The sequence below is a fragment of the Schistocerca gregaria genome, chromosome 2 (genome assembly GCF_023897955.1).
Source record: "Schistocerca gregaria isolate iqSchGreg1 chromosome 2, iqSchGreg1.2, whole genome shotgun sequence".
Classification (NCBI taxonomy): Eukaryota; Metazoa; Arthropoda; class Insecta; order Orthoptera; family Acrididae; genus Schistocerca; species Schistocerca gregaria.
Window position 1 is genome coordinate 664,018,408 of NC_064921.1, and position 18,792 is coordinate 664,037,199.

The 18,792-nt window shown below is 39.6% G+C and overlaps 1 protein-coding gene across 2 annotated transcripts in view; it reads left to right on the forward strand.

Moving 5' to 3' along the window:
* Positions 1-18,792, forward strand: part of LOC126334710 (cubilin-like) — a 479,185-nt gene that overhangs the window by 425,825 nt on the left and 34,568 nt on the right. For both annotated transcript variants that reach the window (XM_049997220.1, XM_049997221.1), the window contains exon 6: positions 7,262-7,474. In XM_049997220.1, coding sequence (XP_049853177.1) covers positions 7,262-7,474 — 213 coding nt within the window. The remainder of the gene's footprint in view (positions 1-7,261; positions 7,475-18,792) is intronic.

Consider the following 18,792-nt stretch of genomic DNA (forward strand, 5'->3'; position numbering starts at 1 on the left):
CATTTTAACGTAATTTACAGCGTGATGTAGCACCAAGTGACTGCTGAAGACAGAAGTATGGTACATGACATTGATATAGAACTCGGTATTATCCGAACATTAACCTGCCCACGATCGCGTTAACCTTAGCAGTACCAAAGTAACATTTGTTACACGTACAACCAATGATGGGGGGAAGGGTGGAGATTTCCAAAGGCCCAGAAATAAAGGGGCAATTTAATCTGTAACAATTGAAGTTTATTTACTTACGATACCACTGAAAACATTTAGAACTGCTTAAACAATATTTTTGTATACGGCATGACAAAAAATTAAATTATAATAGGGGCAAAGTCAACGAATCATTAAATTCACTTATCATATTTACTTTTCAGTGACGTTCATAATTGTGTACTCTAATAACAATCAGTTATTTAATTTCAGTCCACTACATGAAGCAAACAGAATTTACGGTATCATTCAGTAACAAATTTTTCACTGAACACTGTCTTTCTTGCTGTATTTTCTACAGACGTGTTTGCTGAGCTGAGGGCAGGTAAGAGTAGAATTACCCAACTGGTTGTACTTGATCGTTCTAGATAAAGCTTCTTGGGAGCATAGACAGCATCGTCCACGTTGTCCTGGCTCTGCTGTTGATGTTCCATACTGAAGCTAAGTTTTCATTGTGTGATGCCTTCCATTGCCATTATTACTGGATTCTGAAGCTCATACAAATTTCGGGCCAGATTATCTACATGAAGCCTTACTAGTTCAACACCTAATTTAGTGATAAAAACTCCTCTCCAGTACAGGAAGACTGAATAGCATTTATGGATACTTTACCAGTGAGTGTGTAGCGGAGGGATACAGGTCTTGTTCGTCTCTTCTTGCTGTAATGTCTTGTCATCTGATTTATGGTGTTCTGGCTTCCACTTGTAGAATTATAAAATAGATTTATGTTAGTCTTTTTTGTGAAGTCACTAATAACCGCTTCTGAGTGATAAGTCGAAAGGATCATCAGGATCTATTTGGTTTGTCACGGACTACAGTTGATACAAGAGTAACTAGTGGCCTCTGTGTCTGTGGGTCAGCATATGCAAAGACAGATGAGCGTGCACTGGTGCCAGACATTCAGGTATGTGTCGTCTGTTAGACCGCAGGGTGCTAATAGGTGTGAGATGAAAATATTTCCATGGATTCTCAGCAAGCTCTCAGCATAGTACTGGTCTGTGGTAGCACTGCGGCCTGATTTCTCAATGGGTGTTATTAGTCTCTTCACAATACCAGTTGATCCATTTAGATGCTGTGCATTTCCAGACTTCCCTGTATAGACATCCTCGCTGATCACGCATCAAGTCTCAGAATCACACAGCGTTCTAATCAGAATACTGTATTTTCCAGATTTTTCTTTTATAAGTGTCTTGAATGGGCACCGACCATTAAAAAAGATAACATCTTATCCGCTATGGTGAGCAGACCAGGAATGAAATACAATGGAAATTAAGAATTCAGGAGTTCAATAACTTCCCTCATTGGAGCAAACTTGTATGTCTGGTGAAGAATTTCTCGTACACTCTTTTCATTAAACTTCAATATTATTGTCGGTTTGAAAAAATCGGGTCCGAATCGTTGATCCTTAGTACACTTGTCGGCCCTGAAGCATAGATTTTAAACCATGGACAGGTATCTTATTGTCATGTTTTGAACCCACAATTAGTAAGAGCCCTGATTAGTAAGAACCTTACAAAACAAAATAGCTTATCGTCATCGGTGTGTTGAGTACCTAGTCCAGAAGCAGCTTGATTTGAATGTAGTTTTATGATATTCATAACATGAAGTATAAAAGAAGTTGTGTAGCCTTTCTGGACACTCAATTTTTCCTTTTTGTCTTTGCTCCGTTATTTCCCAAGCTGTATTTTGTACAGAACGCCGATATTCTTGAGATGACTCCGCCACATACTCGCATCTACTTTGGCAATGAGTTTATTACAGTCTGGTGGGTTTGGCTGAACCTCATCGTCATTCTCAGACGGTGAATCAGTTCAAATTCTTCCACATAATTATCCAATTCACTTTCATCTAAATCTAAAATCTTTCAAGATATTTCAAACACTCTATCAATAGAACTATCGCATAAACGTTGTCTATTGATGTTACTTGTTCAATAGCACGAGGAGCAATTATAATAAAAACGGTCGACTTCATAACAATATGTCCAAAAACAACAATGCAAAAGTTTGTTTCGTTTTAAATACTTAAAACCGTGTTCTCAACCACCTGAGATCTTTTCTAGGTATTACCTACAGGAGGAGGGAGGGAGGGCGGGGGAGGGGGGGGGGGTAGGGGAGGGGGAGATTCCAGGGCTCGCTGAGATTAAAATCAAATAAATGGATTTTGATTGTTGTTGCTGTCTTCAGTCCTGAGACTGGTTTGATGCAGCTCTAAATGCTACTCCATCCTGTGCAAGCTGCTTCATCTCGCAGTACTTACTGCAACCTACATCATTCTGAATCTGCTTAGTGTATTCATCTCTTGGTCTCCCTCTACTATTTTTACCCACCACGCTGCCCTCCAATACTAAATTTGTAGTCCCTTGATGCCTCAGAACATGTCCTACCACCCGGTCCCTCCTTCTTGTCAAGTTGTGCCACAAACTCCTCTTCTCCCCAATTCTGTTCAATACCAACTCATTAGTTATGTGATCTACCCACCTAATCTTCAGCAAACTTGTGTAACACCACATTTCGAAAGCTTCTATTCTCTTCTTGTCTAAACTATTTATCGTCCATGTTTCACTTCCATACATGGCTACACTCCATACAAATACTTTCAGAAACGACTTTCTGACACTTAAAACTATACTCGATGTTAAAAAATTTCTCTTCTTCAGAGACGCTTTCCATGCCATTGCCAGGCTACATTTTATATCCTCTCTACTTTGACCATCATCAGTTATTTTGCTCCCCAAATAGCAAACCTCCTTTACCAATTTAAGTGTCTCACTTCCTAATCTAATTCCCTCAGCATTACCCGACTTAATTCGACTACATTCGATTATCCTTGTTTAGCTTTTGTTGATGTTCATCTTCTACCCTCGTTTCCAGACACTATCCATTCCGTTCAACTGCTCTTCCATGTCCTACGCTGTCTCTAGCAGAATTACAATGTCATCGGCGAACCTCAACGTTTTTATTTCTTCTCCACTGATTTTAATACCTACTCCGAATTTTTCTTTTGTTTTCTTTACTGCTTGCTCAATATACAGATTGCATAACATCGGGGACAGGCTACAAACCTTTCTCACTCTCTTCCGAACCGCTGCTTCCCTTTCATGCGCCTCAATGCTTATAACTGCCATCTGGTTTCTGTAGAAATTGTAAATAGCCTTTCGCACCCTGTATTTTACCCCTGCCATCTTTAGAAATTGAAAGAGAGTATTCCAGTCAACATTGTCAAAAGCTTTCTATATGTCTACCAATGCTAGAAACGTAGGTTTGCCTTTCCTTAATCTAGCTTCTAAGATAAGTCGTAGGGTCAGTACTGCCTCACGTGTTCAACATTTCTACGGAATCCAAACTGATCTTCCTCGAAGCCAGCTTCTACCAGTTTTTCCATTTGTCTGCAGAGAATACGAGTTAGTATTTTGCATGCATGACTTAGTAAACTGATTGTTCGGTAACTTTCACATGTGTCAGCACCTGCTTTCTTTGGGTTCGGAATTATTATATTCTTCTCGAAGTCTGAGGGTATTTCGCCTGTCTCATACATTTTGCTCACCAGATGGTAGAGTTTTGTCAGGACTGGCTCTTCCAAGGCCGTCAGTACTTCTAATGGAATGTTGTCTACTCCCGGGCCCTTGCTTCAACTCAGGACAAACTCTTCACGCGGTATCGTATCTCCCAGTTCATCTCCATCTACATCCTCTTCCATTTCCATAATTTTGTCCTCAAGTACTTCGTCCTTGTATAGACCCTCTATGTGCTCCTTCCACTTTTCTGCTTTCCCTTGTTTGCTTAGAACTGGGTTTCCATTTGAGGTCTTGATTTTCATACAAGTGGTTCTCTTTTCTCGAAATGTCTCTTTAATTTTCCTGTAGGCAGTATCTATCTTACCGCTAGTGAGATAACCGTCTACATCCTTACATTTGTCTTCTATCCATCCCTGCTTAGCCATTTTGCACCTCCTATCGATCTCATTTTTGAGATATTTCCATTCCCTTTTGCCTGCTTCATCTACTGCATTTTTATATTTTCTCCTTTTATCAATTAAATTCAATATATCTTCTGTTACCCAAGGCTTTCTACTAGCCCTCGTCATTTTACTTACTTGATCGTCTGCTGCCTTCACTACTTCATCCCTCAGAGCTACCCATTCTTCTTCTACTGTATTTCCTTCCCCCATTACTGTCCATTGTTCTCTTATGCTCTGCCTGAAACTCTGCACAACCTCTGGTTTAGTCAGTTTATCCAGATCCCATCTCCTGAAATTCCCACCTTTTTGCAGTTTCTTCAGTTTTAACCTACACTCCATAACCAAAGTCCACATCTGCCCCTGGAAATGTCTTACAATTTAAAACCTGGTTCCTAAATCTCTGTCTTACCAATATATAATCTACCTGATACCTTCTAGTATCTGCAAGATTCTTCCATGTATACAACCATCTTTTATGATTCTTGAACCAAGTGTTAGCTACGATTACGTTATGCTCTGTGCAAAATTCTACCAGACGGTTTCCCCTATCATTTCTCTCCTCCAGTCCATATTCACCCACTATGTTTCCTTCTCTCCCTTTTCCTACTCTCGAACTCCAGTCACCCATGACTATTTAATTTACGTCTTCCTTCACTACCTGAATAATTTCTTTTATTTCGTCATATATTTCATCAATTTTTTCATCATCAGCAGAGCCATTTGGCATATAAATTGGAACTATGGTAGTAGGTATGGGCTTCGTGTCTATCTTGGCCACAATAATGCTTTCACTATGCTGTTTGTAGGAGTTTATCCGCATTGCTACTTTTTTATTCTTTATTAAACCTACTTCTGCATTATCCCTATATGATTTTGTATTTATAACGCTGTATTCACCTGACCAAAAGTCTTGTTCCTCCTGCCACCGAACTTCACTGATTCCCACTATATCTAACTTTAACCTATCCATTTCCTTTTTTAAATTTTCTAACCTGCCTGCCCGATTAAGGGATCTGACATTCCACACTCCGATCCGTAGAGTGCTAGTTTTCTTTCTCCTGATAATGACGTCTTCCTGAGTTGTCCCCACCCGGATATCCGAATGGGGGACTATTTTACCTCCGGAATATTTTACCCAAGTGGACGCCATCATCATTTAACCATACATAAAGCGGCATGCCCTCGGGAAAAATTACGCCTGTAGTTTCCCCTTGCTTTCAGCCGTTCGCAGTACCAGCACAGCAAGGCTGTTTTGGTTATTGTTACAAGGCCAGATCAGTCAATCATCCAGACTGTTGCCCCTGCAACTACTGAAAAGGCTGCTGCACCTCTTCAGGAACCACACGTATGTCTTCCCTCTCAACGGATACCCCTCCGTTGTGGTTGCTCCTATGATACGGCCATCTATATCGCTGAAGCACGTAAGCCTGGGGTTCATTTTTCATGGGGGTGGGGAATTTTAATTATCAAATTCTGTAATCACTCAATTTTTAATGCACTAATGAACAGTTTGCTTTGATTTACATTCATATATCAAGGGACATGGGTACAGCTTATTAATATTGAGTCACGGGACGACCCCCTCACTTCATAATGCTATAGTTAATAATATTATAATGTAATTTGCAGTAAATGGGTTGTGCGTGATACTATAGCTTATTTTGGGTTATAAATGGTAGAGATTGAGAAGGTGCTTGTGTTTACTTTTAGACAAGTATTTAGCGATACTTGGTTCCCTCCATGTTACACAATGACACGAAATCGTTCTAAGCAATCGGCAGGCGAATTTTGTTTGCCCTAAGAGCGAGTGTCTGCCATTACCTCGTGTTAACACCATTGTCTAATCTAAATGTGCTATTCGACGGGAGAGACCTGGCATTTCGATGGCACGAAACAAGGGGCAGCCGTCCCAGTGAATCCGCTCAGGCCACATCGATGAACTACCACAGAGTTCTCATCCACCCACATTTTTCCCAGATCATGGTCATCGAACAGATGACAATAAGATCATGGTCTCACCTTAAATGAATAACTGTTGTTGTCTTATGGGTGTCTGCCATAGTTCGAAACGATTTCACTCAAGGACGATTTCTGAAACCTTGTGAAATTCTGTTTCCAGTACGTACATTTCGGTGTTCGTAAAGTACAAAAGCAAAGTCTAATACCCTCTACCTACATTATTTTATATTTAATCAGTTGTATCTTTGTACAGCAATGAATGTGGTACAGGACCCAGCCAGTGTTGTTGTGGACAAATGATGTTTGTACTGTCACACATGTTGATTGCAGACATGATTTTACGTACATTGATAGTGAAATAGTAACCTGCCTATTAGAGTAAAATCTCACTTTCATTGAACATTGCAAATTGCAGGTACACAAAGTAAATTAAATTTTATGATTTCATACAAAACAACCTTTAAGAGAAGGAAGTGCCAAATTTGATAAACAACTTCAAAGAAAAATACTTAAAAATGTGGAAGCAGTAAAAGGAAATAAGCTTCGAAGCAGATTGAAACAGCTTACCGGACCGGGTCTCTAATCTGGGACTTTTAACTTTAGCAGACAATTGATCGATTGCACTTTTTTTCTGATTAACGGTCCACCCTCACTGTTGAATTTCCGCCTTTATATCTTGCATTTCCATCCACACTGTGAGAGCAACTCGAGAGTCGTGCCGGGAGAGCATTTTCCGGGAAGGCAAAGGTCCTACGTTCGAGTCTCGATATGGCACACCTTTTTAATCTGTGATATGTTTCAAATTAGCGCACACTAGCGCTACAGAGAGAAAATTTACTGTTTAGAGTAGAAGAAATGGTTTAACTCCAATAAACTTAAGACGGACGTAAGTTAGTCGCTACGAAAAACTTAAGGGGTCAGATATTATCTTGGTGATGACTAAAATACGAAATTATTGAAAGCCGTCTCTACCTTTTTCCATATGATGCATTCTTTCTTTCACGTTGGTATTATTCTATTTAGCTAAAAAGCACGTTTCAGATCGAATGTAACGGTAATAGAAATGCGTTTGTCATTGCAGAGAGCTGTTTTACATTACGGACACTTACGAACTTCTTCGATGATTTCTCAGTTTCCGCATCAACACAATCGAAGCACCTATCCGCGTGTTTGACGGGGACTGCGGCGAGTCGCTGACTCTGTACGACGCGTCGTGGGCGGATGACACGCGCATCATCAAGACCTTCTGCGACACCTTCTCCAGGGCCATGGAGAAGCACGACTTCGTCTCCACCGGCAGCTCGCTCTTCGTGCGTTTCGAGAGTAAGACGGGCAGCTACTCTGGGTAAGTATTGAATCGGCAATACCATATTGCTTGGAAATCTTTGTTAATAGATACCCAAAAGGGTGTGAAATACCTGACTTGGACAGTGAGTTAAAATCTACATGTTAAGTTACAAAATTAACTTAAAATGATTACTGGAATGCCATTTGTGAGGTTGTCTAGTAGATTGTTTAGGCACCAGAATACGGGATGTTATATAATGGGAACCAATTTCCTCTAGTATGGCGAATACATAATTTCGTATTATTTATATTCATATATTTAAACCAGTTGGGAACAGTTGCTCAGCACCACCAAAGAGTTTTTCCAGAATATTTACGTTTCCTAACATTCTACATGAGAGCTTTCGTACTCGAGAAAACACCATTAAGAAACAGGATTCGCATAATCACGTACTAAGGATTTGAGTTACAGACAACTGAGATTGTGGTGAATAGTTGCATGTTCTTGTTTTAGTTTGCTGTTGAATTAGAAGACAATGCCATTACGTCTGACTCTAGTGTTGATGAGCCTCCTCCACCGAAAGCCCCGGAAATATACTGGGCCGCACAGGAGGACGTGCGTTACGAAAACGTTGCCACTGTCGTTAGTGGGGTAGGCCAGTCAGGTAATCCAGGATACTGCTGTTGTGGAGTACCTGAATTTTATCGAAACAGTTTCGGTAATTTGGGAAAATAAAAATGAATGTTGTGAGGATATAGAACATTTCAGAATTTTTTTTAATTTTTTATTTTTATTATTATTATTATTATTATTTGTAGCTGTTCCTTGTTTAGAAGCAGGTAACGGAAACCTGCTTTTCTGATAACTAAAAAGAAGATTGTATACATGGAAGAAGCCTGGAGATACTTACAGGTTTCAGATAGATTACATAATGGTAAGACAGAGATTTAGGAACCAGGTTTTAAATTATAAGACATTTTCAGGGGCAGATGTGGACTCTGATCACAATCTATTGGTTATGCACTGTAGATTAAAACTGAAGAAACTGCAAATAGGTGGGAATTTAAGGAGATGAGACCGGGGTAAACTGACTAAACCAGAGGTTGTACAGAGTTTCAGGCAGAGCATAACGGAACAATTGACAGGAATGGGGGAAAGAAATACAGTAGAAGAAGAATGGGTAGCTTTGAGAGATGAAGTAGTGAAGGCGGCAGAGGACCTAGTAGGTAAAAGGACGATGGCTAGTAGAAATCCTTGGGTAACAGAAAAATAGTGAATTTAATTGATGAAAGGAGAAAATATGAAAATGCAGTAAATGAAGCAGGCAAGAAGGAACACAAACGTCTCAAAAACAAGATCGACAGGAAGTGTAAAATGTCTGAGCAGGGATGGCTAGAGGACCAATGTAAGTATGGAGAGGGTTATCTCACTAGGGGTAAGATAGATACTGCCTACAGGAAAATTAAAGAGACATTTGGAGAAAAGAGAACCACTTGTATGAAAATCAAGAGCTCAAATGGAAACCCAGACCTAAGCAAACAAGGGAAAGCAGAAAGGTGAAGGGACTATATAGAGGGCCTATACAAGGGCAATGTACTTCAGGACAATTTTATCGAAATGGAAGAGGATGTAGATGAAGATGAAATGGGAGATATGATATTGCGTGAAGAGTTTGACAGAGCACTGAAAGAACTGAGTCGAAACAAGGCCTCGGGAGTAGACAACATTCCATTAGCACAACTGACGGCCTTGGGAGAGCCAACCCTGACAAAACTCTACCATATGGTGAGCAAAATGTATGAGACAGGCGAAATACCCTCAGACTTCAAGAAGAATATAATAATCCCGAACCCAAAGGAAGCAGGTGCTGACAGATGCGAAAATTTCCGAACAATCAGTTTACTAAGTCACAGATGCAAAATACTAACGCGTATTCTCTACAGACGAATGGAAAAACTGGTAGAAGCTGGCCTCGAGGAAGATCAGTTTGGATTCCGTAGAAATGTTAGAACACGTGAGGCAGTACTGACCCTACGACTTATCTTAGAAGCAAGATTAAGGAAAGGCAAACCTACGTTTCTAACATTGGTAGACTTAGAGAAAGCTTTTGACAATGTTGACTGGAATACTCTTTTTCAAATTCTGAAGGTGGCAGGGGTAAAGTACAGGGACCGAAAGGCTATTTACAGTTTGTACAGAAATCAGGTGGCAGTTATAAAAGTCGAGGGGCATGAAAGGGAAGCAGTGGTTGGGAAGTGTGTGAGACAGGGTTGTAGCCTCTCCCCGATGTATTTAATCTGTATATTGAGCAAGCAATGAAGGAAACAAAAAAAATTCGGAGTAGGTATTAAAATCTGTGGAGAACAAATAAAAACTTTGAGGTTCGCCGATGACATTGTAACTCTGCTAGAGACAGCAAAGGACTTGGTAGAGCAGTTGAACGGCATGGACAGTGCCATGAAAGGAGGGTATAAGATGAACACCAACAAAAGCAAAACGAGGATAATGGAATGAAGTCAAATTAAGTCGGGTGATGCTGAAAGAATTAGATTAGGAAATGAGTCACTTAAAGTAGTAAAGAGTTTTGCTATTTGGGGAGCAAAATAACTGATAATGGTCGAAATAGAGAGGATATAAAATGTAGACTGACAATGGCATGGAAAGCGTTTCTGTACGCATCCAGTGTAGATTTAAGTGTCAGGAAGTCGCTCCTGAAAGTATTTCTATGGAGCGTAGCCATGTATGGAAGTGAAACATGGACGTTAACTAGCTTGGACAAGAAGGGAAGAGAAGCTTTCGAAATGTGGTGTTACAGAAGAATGCTGAAGATTAGAAGGGTAGCTCATACAATTAATGAGGGGGTATTGAATAGGATTGGTGAGAAGAGAAGTTTGTGGCACAACTTAACTAGAAGAAGGGATCGGTTGGTAGGACATGTTCTGAGGCATCAAGGGATCACCAATTTAGTATTGGAGGGCAGCGTGGAGGGTAAAAATCGTAGAGGGAGACCAAGAGATGAATACACTAAGCAGATTCAGAAGGATGTAGGTTGCAGTAATTACTGGGAGATGAAGAAGGTAGCACAGGATAGAGTAGCAGGTCGGCCGCGGTGTTCTCGTGGTTCTAGGCGCGCAGTCCAGAACCGTGCGACTGCTACGGTCGCAGGTTCGAATCCTGCCTCGGGCATGGGTGTGTGTGATGTCCTTTGGTTAGTTAGATTTAAGTAGTTCTACGTTCTAGGGGACTAATGACCGCAGCAGTTGAGTCCCATAATGCTCAGAGCCATTTGAACCATAGAGTAGCATGGAGAGCTGCATCAAACGAGTCTCAGGACTGAAGACCACAACAACAACATACATACCCAAATCATTTCCACATTTCTTTCTGTTAACAAAACATGTAAGTATTTTAACATTAATGTCACATTTGTGCGATTGTTATCATAGCGGTCTTAGATCAAAATAGTACTTATACCTAGAGTAACTCTCAGCCAACTTGTCTTCAGTCTTCCATGCCATTTTTGTTGTCATTCTATGACAAACCCGCAGGACACGACAGGTAGTTTAAGTTGTGCAAAGGGGCCAAATAAGTGGCTGTCAGTTACACTGGAACACACAACCTTTATTTGATCAAACATTACAAGGGCCAAGAAAAATAAAAAAGAACACAGCTTTAGTTTGTAACTTAATTAGCGGCTGAATGCGCCGTACAATCTCATGGCTTACGAGAGGACCACTTAAGTTTAAAAACGGCTGAAAGCTAGTAACTTAAAGCTCAACCAAAATCAGAAATTAAAAAAGAAAAGCCTTATCTTAAAGGAGTTCCTTAATTAGGAAGAAGGCCCAAAGAATCTGACTTACAGTAAATTCAAAATCGGCTGTAGGCCCAACACTTAAGACTGAATAACATTAATTTTTAAAAATGCCAGAGGCTTTACGTAAAACAGTTCATAAATTAGGTTGAAGGCCCAAACCATCTGACGCCTTAATGGCAAAAACAACTTTAATCTAAAAATTAGCTAGAAACAACAAGAAGAAACAAGAAAAGGCCGTACACCCGAGGGCACTCAGAAGTTCCAAGAGTCGGCCTGGAATTCAAACACTAACGCTCACTTAGGTGAGATAGGCAGTCGGCCCAACCATTGTTGATCTGACGACAACCCAAACATTGAGCTGTCAATCTACACACCGTGCTGGACCGCAACAACACGATGAGGAAAATACACTGCCTGAATTTACGTTAACTGCCAGGGCGGGTAACCGGAACGTTAACGGCCACAAGGAAGAAGATTACGCTGGTGAACTTAAACTCAAATAATCAATTACAGTTAAACCCTACCACTCACGGCGAAGTAAAGCAGGAAGTTACTGACGACAGCAAGAGGAACAAGAAAACAAGGCGGCAGTTCGTAATAGAAGATGAGAAACAATAAATGGGTTAAACGCGAGCCGTGCACGGCTCACAAAGCAAGAAATTATGAATGAACGACTAGCACTCCTCTGGGTGGACACTACATCTATTTATCAAGTCGCGAAATCTAACTTAGCAGTTGCAGTAACATCCAACTAAATTTTATATGTTCTGTAGACAACATATCAGCAACAATAACGGTGAGAGTTTTCATTGTGTTTTTCATATCCCTGCAACAAGTACTGAGTAATAGGGATTAGTTCTTGGTGACCAAGAGTAGAGACCGAGCATTGAGGTACAGATATGATACCGGATTCGCTCGAGAATATATATTCAGATTTGTCTTCAAGTGTTGTCTGATAAGGGCTATTTGGCGAAACATATAACTATAGTTAGAAAAGTTACGGATGTTATCTTGCCGGAAATTTAAGTACAAACATGATCGTGGACTCACAGTTGGGTTATTACGTTACTTGTTACGAAAATATTCTATTGGAAATTTGGTTGAATGGATCGGTAGAGGCAGAGGGAATGCAGCGATATGTCAGCGTATTGGTGTTCGCTTTCCTGTGATGTGCCTAACTCGGTTAAGGCCAATGCCTGAACAATTCCTTCCTTATACTTCATCAAACCGGATTGTGCTCTGTCTCTAATAACCTCATCGTCCATAGGATATTAAACCTTTATCCTAAACCTAAATATTCCTTCCACGACAGGAGTATCCGATGTTACTTAAAAACCGTCTTGATTGCAAATATTTTTATTCATATGACCGGTTTCGGTTCATTCTGAACCATCTTCAGATCTGATATTTCGGTTACAAGAGTAACCCGTCCAAATCCAGCAGTTTTCACATGCTACGGTTTTTAAGTAACATTATAATTTCACTGATTGCTGTTGTCCCATAAGACATTATGTCTGTTTTTGCAAAGGCGTATCCGAGATTACGTAACCGTAGCAGTAATAGCCCAGAATTTTTTCGACTTGTTAGACGTGGTGCTGACAATGCAAATGCTCTGATTAACAAAGTTTTTTTCAGCTTTAAGGATGAAATCTGTCCAGTGCTAACCATTTTCGCACCCGTAGTGACAGTTCAAGTCATCTGAAGCCGTCCAACATGCCTTACGTTAATATTATCGCTCCACTACCAACGTGTACCACTCATTCTACGACGTACGCAGTAAATCGAAAGAATGATGTATAGTACCTTGGTCACCTACTAGAATTTCACTACCGTCCAATTACGGACCACACAGTTCCAATAGCACTGTCTAACATTCTGTGTGGTGTCTGTTCTATATAGTGTCTCCCTACCACTTTCGCGCAACGACGCCCTGAGCGTGTTTTTTAGGGAATTGACTAGTTTGAACCTGGGACCTGTTGCTGGTAAGGAGACGCCAGACCACACATGACATGTAGAATTCAGAAGAGTTCAGTGAGACTTGCAGCGATATAACCAAATACTTAATGATTTCAGCGTCAGCTCCATTGCACTCCCTGTAAAAGAGTCTTAATACTAACTAAATTTAGTGGAAGGGGTTCAAGGCTTTCCTATTTTTAGTTAGCTGCTAAAATAACGTCGAAAAAGCAGTTAAGTTTACCATTGGAAATTTTATTCTACTCACAAAACATTGTTAATAAATTGCACTATTGATAAAAGGAAGTGTTTTAATACAGGATGGTAAAAACCAACTGCGTTGAACAATAATGTGAACGAATATTCCCTGAATGAGTTTCCAAGTTCTACAATGGATCGCAGGATGACCAATGCCACATCACTTCTATAATCTAGGTTTAAATTAAGTTTCACAAAAGAGAAAACTATCAAAATGGTCTACAGTGACCCTCAATTATCTTTAATTAGTTATCTACCTTGTCGTAAATTACAGTGGCTTCTCAATATCTATATGACAGAAAAATCATCGCGATTCAGATTTTTACTTCAAGTGGCAAATGTGAAAACCATGAGCTTTAATTGACGATCGACAATAGTATTACGCAAAAAGGGGGTGTAACAGATGAGATTTCTGCAGTTCTGAGTGAAGCTTTATGCGCTGTTATGCGGCATCACGTGCCTTCATTACCTTGTCGGTGTTCATCAGCACAGCTCCGCTCACCTCGCCGTCTCGGAAGTAAATAACTTCTCCTAACTTCTCCTTACTACCATTTACCGAAGTTGGTTAAAAAAAAAAACTATCTGGCTGTGTTTTCATCTGACCAATCAGGGTCTCAATGTTAACCTTAAGCTCCGCTTACAAAAATTCTGTCTATCCAATGAGAAACGTTATACTTTTCGTGGTGGGACAATGTTTTTCAAGTTTTCTACGTAACAGAGATGCGAAAAGGTCTCACGCTAAAACTTGCAGCAGGCGTTGTCCTTGTGGTTAGTTGGCTACGTGGGTGTGCACTCCGTCCCTTATCGTAGGGCCTTCTAGCTAACCAAGATTCTGCTCTCGGCTTCTGTTCTCGTTTCTTCCCTCGGAACTGCGTCTGTCTCACGGTGGGAAGGTATGACATGCATTTAGGCATTCTTGTGTTAGTCTGTGGTATTCTATTTGCTATCTCGTTACTCGTATTACTTTGGTTAATTTAATGTCACGATTTATTCGGAGCTATGTGACATAATACTGGATTTGCTTATCATGTCAGGGTTTTCGTGGAAGGTGTTGGATTTGCCTGACACCTTACAACTCTTCCATCTACAGTTGTTTGCAAGTTGCATGTTAGTGTCTCTTAAAATGATAATAATAATAATAATTCAAATAATATCACATCACAGACAATACAGATTAAGCGTGAAATATACCAAGGAGACTCATTAAGTCCTTTCTGGTTCTGCCTTGCTCTGAACCCACTATCCAACATGCTGAGTTATACAAATTATGGATACAATATTACTGGAACATACCCTCACAAATTCACACATTTGCTATACATGGATGGTCTGAAACTACTGGCAGCAACAAATCAACAACTCAACCAATTACTAAAGATAACAGAAGTATTCAGCAATGATATAAATATGGCTTTTGGAACAGACAAATGTAAGAAAAATAGCATAGTCAAGGGAAAACACACTAAAAAAGAAGATTACGTATTGGGTAACCGCAGCGACTGCATAGAATCGATGGAAAAAACAGATGCCTATAAATATCTAGGATACAGACAAAAAATTGGAATAGATAATACAAATATTAAAGTAGAACTAAAAGAAAAATATAGACAAAGACTAACAAAACTACTGAAAACAGAATTGACAGCAAGAAATAAGACAAAATCTATAAATACTTATGCTATACCAATATTGACCTACTCATTTGGAGTAGAGAAATGGAGTAACACAGACCTAGAAGCACTCAATACACTTACACGGTCACAATGTCACAAATATAGAATACATCACGTGCATTCAGCAACAGAAAGATTCACATTAAGCAGAAAGGAAGAAGGAAGGGGATTTGTCGACATAAAAAAACCTGCATTATGGACAGGTAGACAATTTAATAAAATTCTTTATAGAGTGAGCAGAAATACACAAAGCAATCACTCATATAAAAACATCGGCTACGCCAATGCAATTTCATAACCACTTCTACAACCCTTTAGATCACATAACATCAACAGATGCGAAGAAAGTAAATTGGAAAAAAAACACTACATGGCAAGCACCTGTATCATCTAACACAGTTACACATCGATCAAGAAGAATCCAAGACATGGCTAAGAAAAGGCAATATATACAGAGAGAAGGATTCATAATTGCAATACAGGATCAAACAAAAAACACCAGATATTACAGCAAGCATATTATTAAAGATCTCAATACCACAACAGATAAATGCAGACTTGGCAAACAAGATCTAGAAACAGTAGATCACATCACAAGCGGATATACAATACTAGCAAATACAGAATACCCCAGAAGACATGACAATGTAGCAAAAATAATACATCAGCAGCTTGCCATACAACATAAACTTATAAAACAACACGTTCCCACATACAAGTATGCACTAAAAATGTAATGGAGAATGATGAATACAAATTATGCTGGAACAGAACCATTATAACAGATAAAACAACACCACATAACAAACCTGACATCACACTCACCAATAAAAAGAAAAAATTAACACAACTAATCGAAATATCCATACCAAATACAACAAATATACAAAAGAAAACAGTAAAAAAAATTTAAAAATGCATACAACTGGCTGAGGAAGTTAAGGACATGTGGCATCAGGATAAAGTTCACATTATACCAATTATACTATCAATTACAAGAGTCATACCACACAGTATCCTACACTACATCACAGCAATACAGCTACATCCAAAATTATATATACAACTACAGAAATCTGTAATTATTGATACATGTGGCATTACCCGAATGTTCGTAAATGCACTATAACATATACCGTACAGTTAAAAGCTAGTCACCCTTAATCAAGGTCTGCGTCACTTTCCATTTTTAACCAGACTAACGTCTGAGACTGGAAAAAGATGGTAATAATAATAGTAACAATAAACCCTGCAAAGCGAATCAGTTTTGGAAGTGGTTGTGCTATTTTCTAAATAGAAGGGAAGATATTCTAGCAAACAGGAATGATAAGCAAGCCACTTATAAATTCAATTAAAAGCTTGGGAATGGGAATCACTATGCAAATTGTGGGTAAGAGTTATGATGTGTGGAGCTAACAGCACATACAATTCAGCTCTCTGATCCTGTCTCGTTCATAAGCAGTACCTGTCAAATAAGTAAGCTGTTCTGGCACTTTTGCACTCAAGCGAAAAGAAAAGGGGGATCAGCGTTTTCCTCAGGGTAGTGCTGTGTCAATTGGTTGGCAAGTAAAACATTTAAGTTTGCAGCAGAAAATTTTGTTTAGTTATCTCATCCCTAATACTATCCTCGCATACATAGCTGAGGTCTTCCATCACCGGTGCGGTGACACTCATCTAGGAGGTAAGCCGTTTGTATCCAAGTGGCGGATGAAATTTCTACTGCCACTATTTTTCCGGCAAGGCATCAGTGAAATATATGATTTTACTTCAACAATAAATAAATTTTATATTTGAATGATGACTTTCAGTGAAATTTTAACGTACCTCTGCTACAACACATAATCCAGTTGTCAGTATTTCCTTCTGAAGGAGACGTTTGAATAAACGTTGAACCCATGGTAAATGGGTTTTAATAAAGCTTCCATTTAACTACGGATTGGCTGTTTACTTTATCCAAAATGAAATCCTGTTTTATCGAAATTATGCTGCCACGTTATGTATATGTTTGTGACCCTGTAATAAATTTTGTAACGTCATTGACTTAGAATTTAAGGAAAGAAGTAAACACAGTAGAATGCACAATAACCATGCAACAGAAAATTGCCAGGTGTATCTGATATGGTTGAACACCAAACAGTGAGATAATCAATCGCGGAATGTCATCAAAATAACAAAGAGTGGATGTCGTTACAATGTAGCCAAACACAGCAGAATAGCTGATTCCCGTGAATGTAATCACAGCATTTCAGTTCGAAAACTGTTTGTTTCTGTCAAAATCACAGCAAAGAAATTCAACAATGATGTAGCTCAAGTACAAAATTAGCATGTACTATTGCATAAGTTGCAGACATCGCTATCTTTCTCTGTTTTAGTTAAATCCTGTTTACACAAATACCCCTACTGCAAACTTCTACCACAGCAATATGCATCCCGGACATGGCGTCAGACATTAACTTTCAAATCTGGGAAATTTGGGATAATTATTAATAACAACGTGGGAGAGCAGTATCCCTTCACCACGGATAATCCATGAGTGAACAAAGGGGGATATTGGTAACAAGTATGATAAATATCGTTTCACACAATCCGAGCATCAAATTTACAGATTAAAATTAAATAAATGACTTGGGAGAGCAGATATGAATGTCAGTATTGCTGTCTTAATTTTAGTTCTACCAAACTAGAACATAAATCACATGGAGATCACAATACATGTGAATATGAACCGAATTTCTAGTAATGACGGAAACAGGAGCATTCTGAACGAGTCTGCCAGTAATGCATTCATTAGTCTAGGACAGAATGAGGGAGATAAGTGCATAATGCATCGCAATAACTGCAACTTACGAAAAACATTCCCTTTGCATCACATAATAACTTTCACCTAAATGCCAAATCATGTTTCCCATTCGACACCAGTTCAACTTGCGAAATGACAGCAAAACAAATCTGCGAATACGATAATCCCACGATTGAAATGTCTCAGGCGCAAGTAACTACTGAAAATAACTACAAAATGTGATTCAAATGTTTCCGTTGGAAGATTGTAAGTTCTCAATAGGTATACCAATCGGACGAAATCACCGATGGAATTGTTGAAATCATCCCAACAATGCAGTAGGTTGAGGACACTCGTTTCGTAAGACACCGCGTTTTGCTGGTTGATGATGTCTGTAATTACCTGCCACACATCCTCGTCCAACAGGAATCGTCTACCATACAAGGCACTTGTAAAGGGACCTAAGGTATGATAATAGCATGGGGAGAGATCAGGACCTTAGGGCGGGTGCTCGAATCTATCTTATTTTAGTTGGCGTAACTTTTGCGTTGCGATGTTTGTGTAATGGGTACGTGTGTTATCAGGAAGCAGCAGCTCACTTCGTCACAGTTTTCTCGAATCGCTTTAATTGAATGATACAATTTCTTCAGCGTTGCGCAGTACCATTTCCTAGTGATGGAAACACCAGGCTCCTCGAAGTCAGTAATCAGTTGCTCCCAGTCATGAAAGAATGGAGTGAGCATCACCTTTCCAGCAGATGGAGGGCTCTTGAACCTCCTAGGACGAGGGGATTTTGGATGATAGCGCTGCACCGTCTACGCTTGCGACTCCTCTTCTCAGTGGTGGATCAGCTTCCGTCGCCTCCAAGAAAGTGCTCTAGAAACGTGTTGCCTCCAGG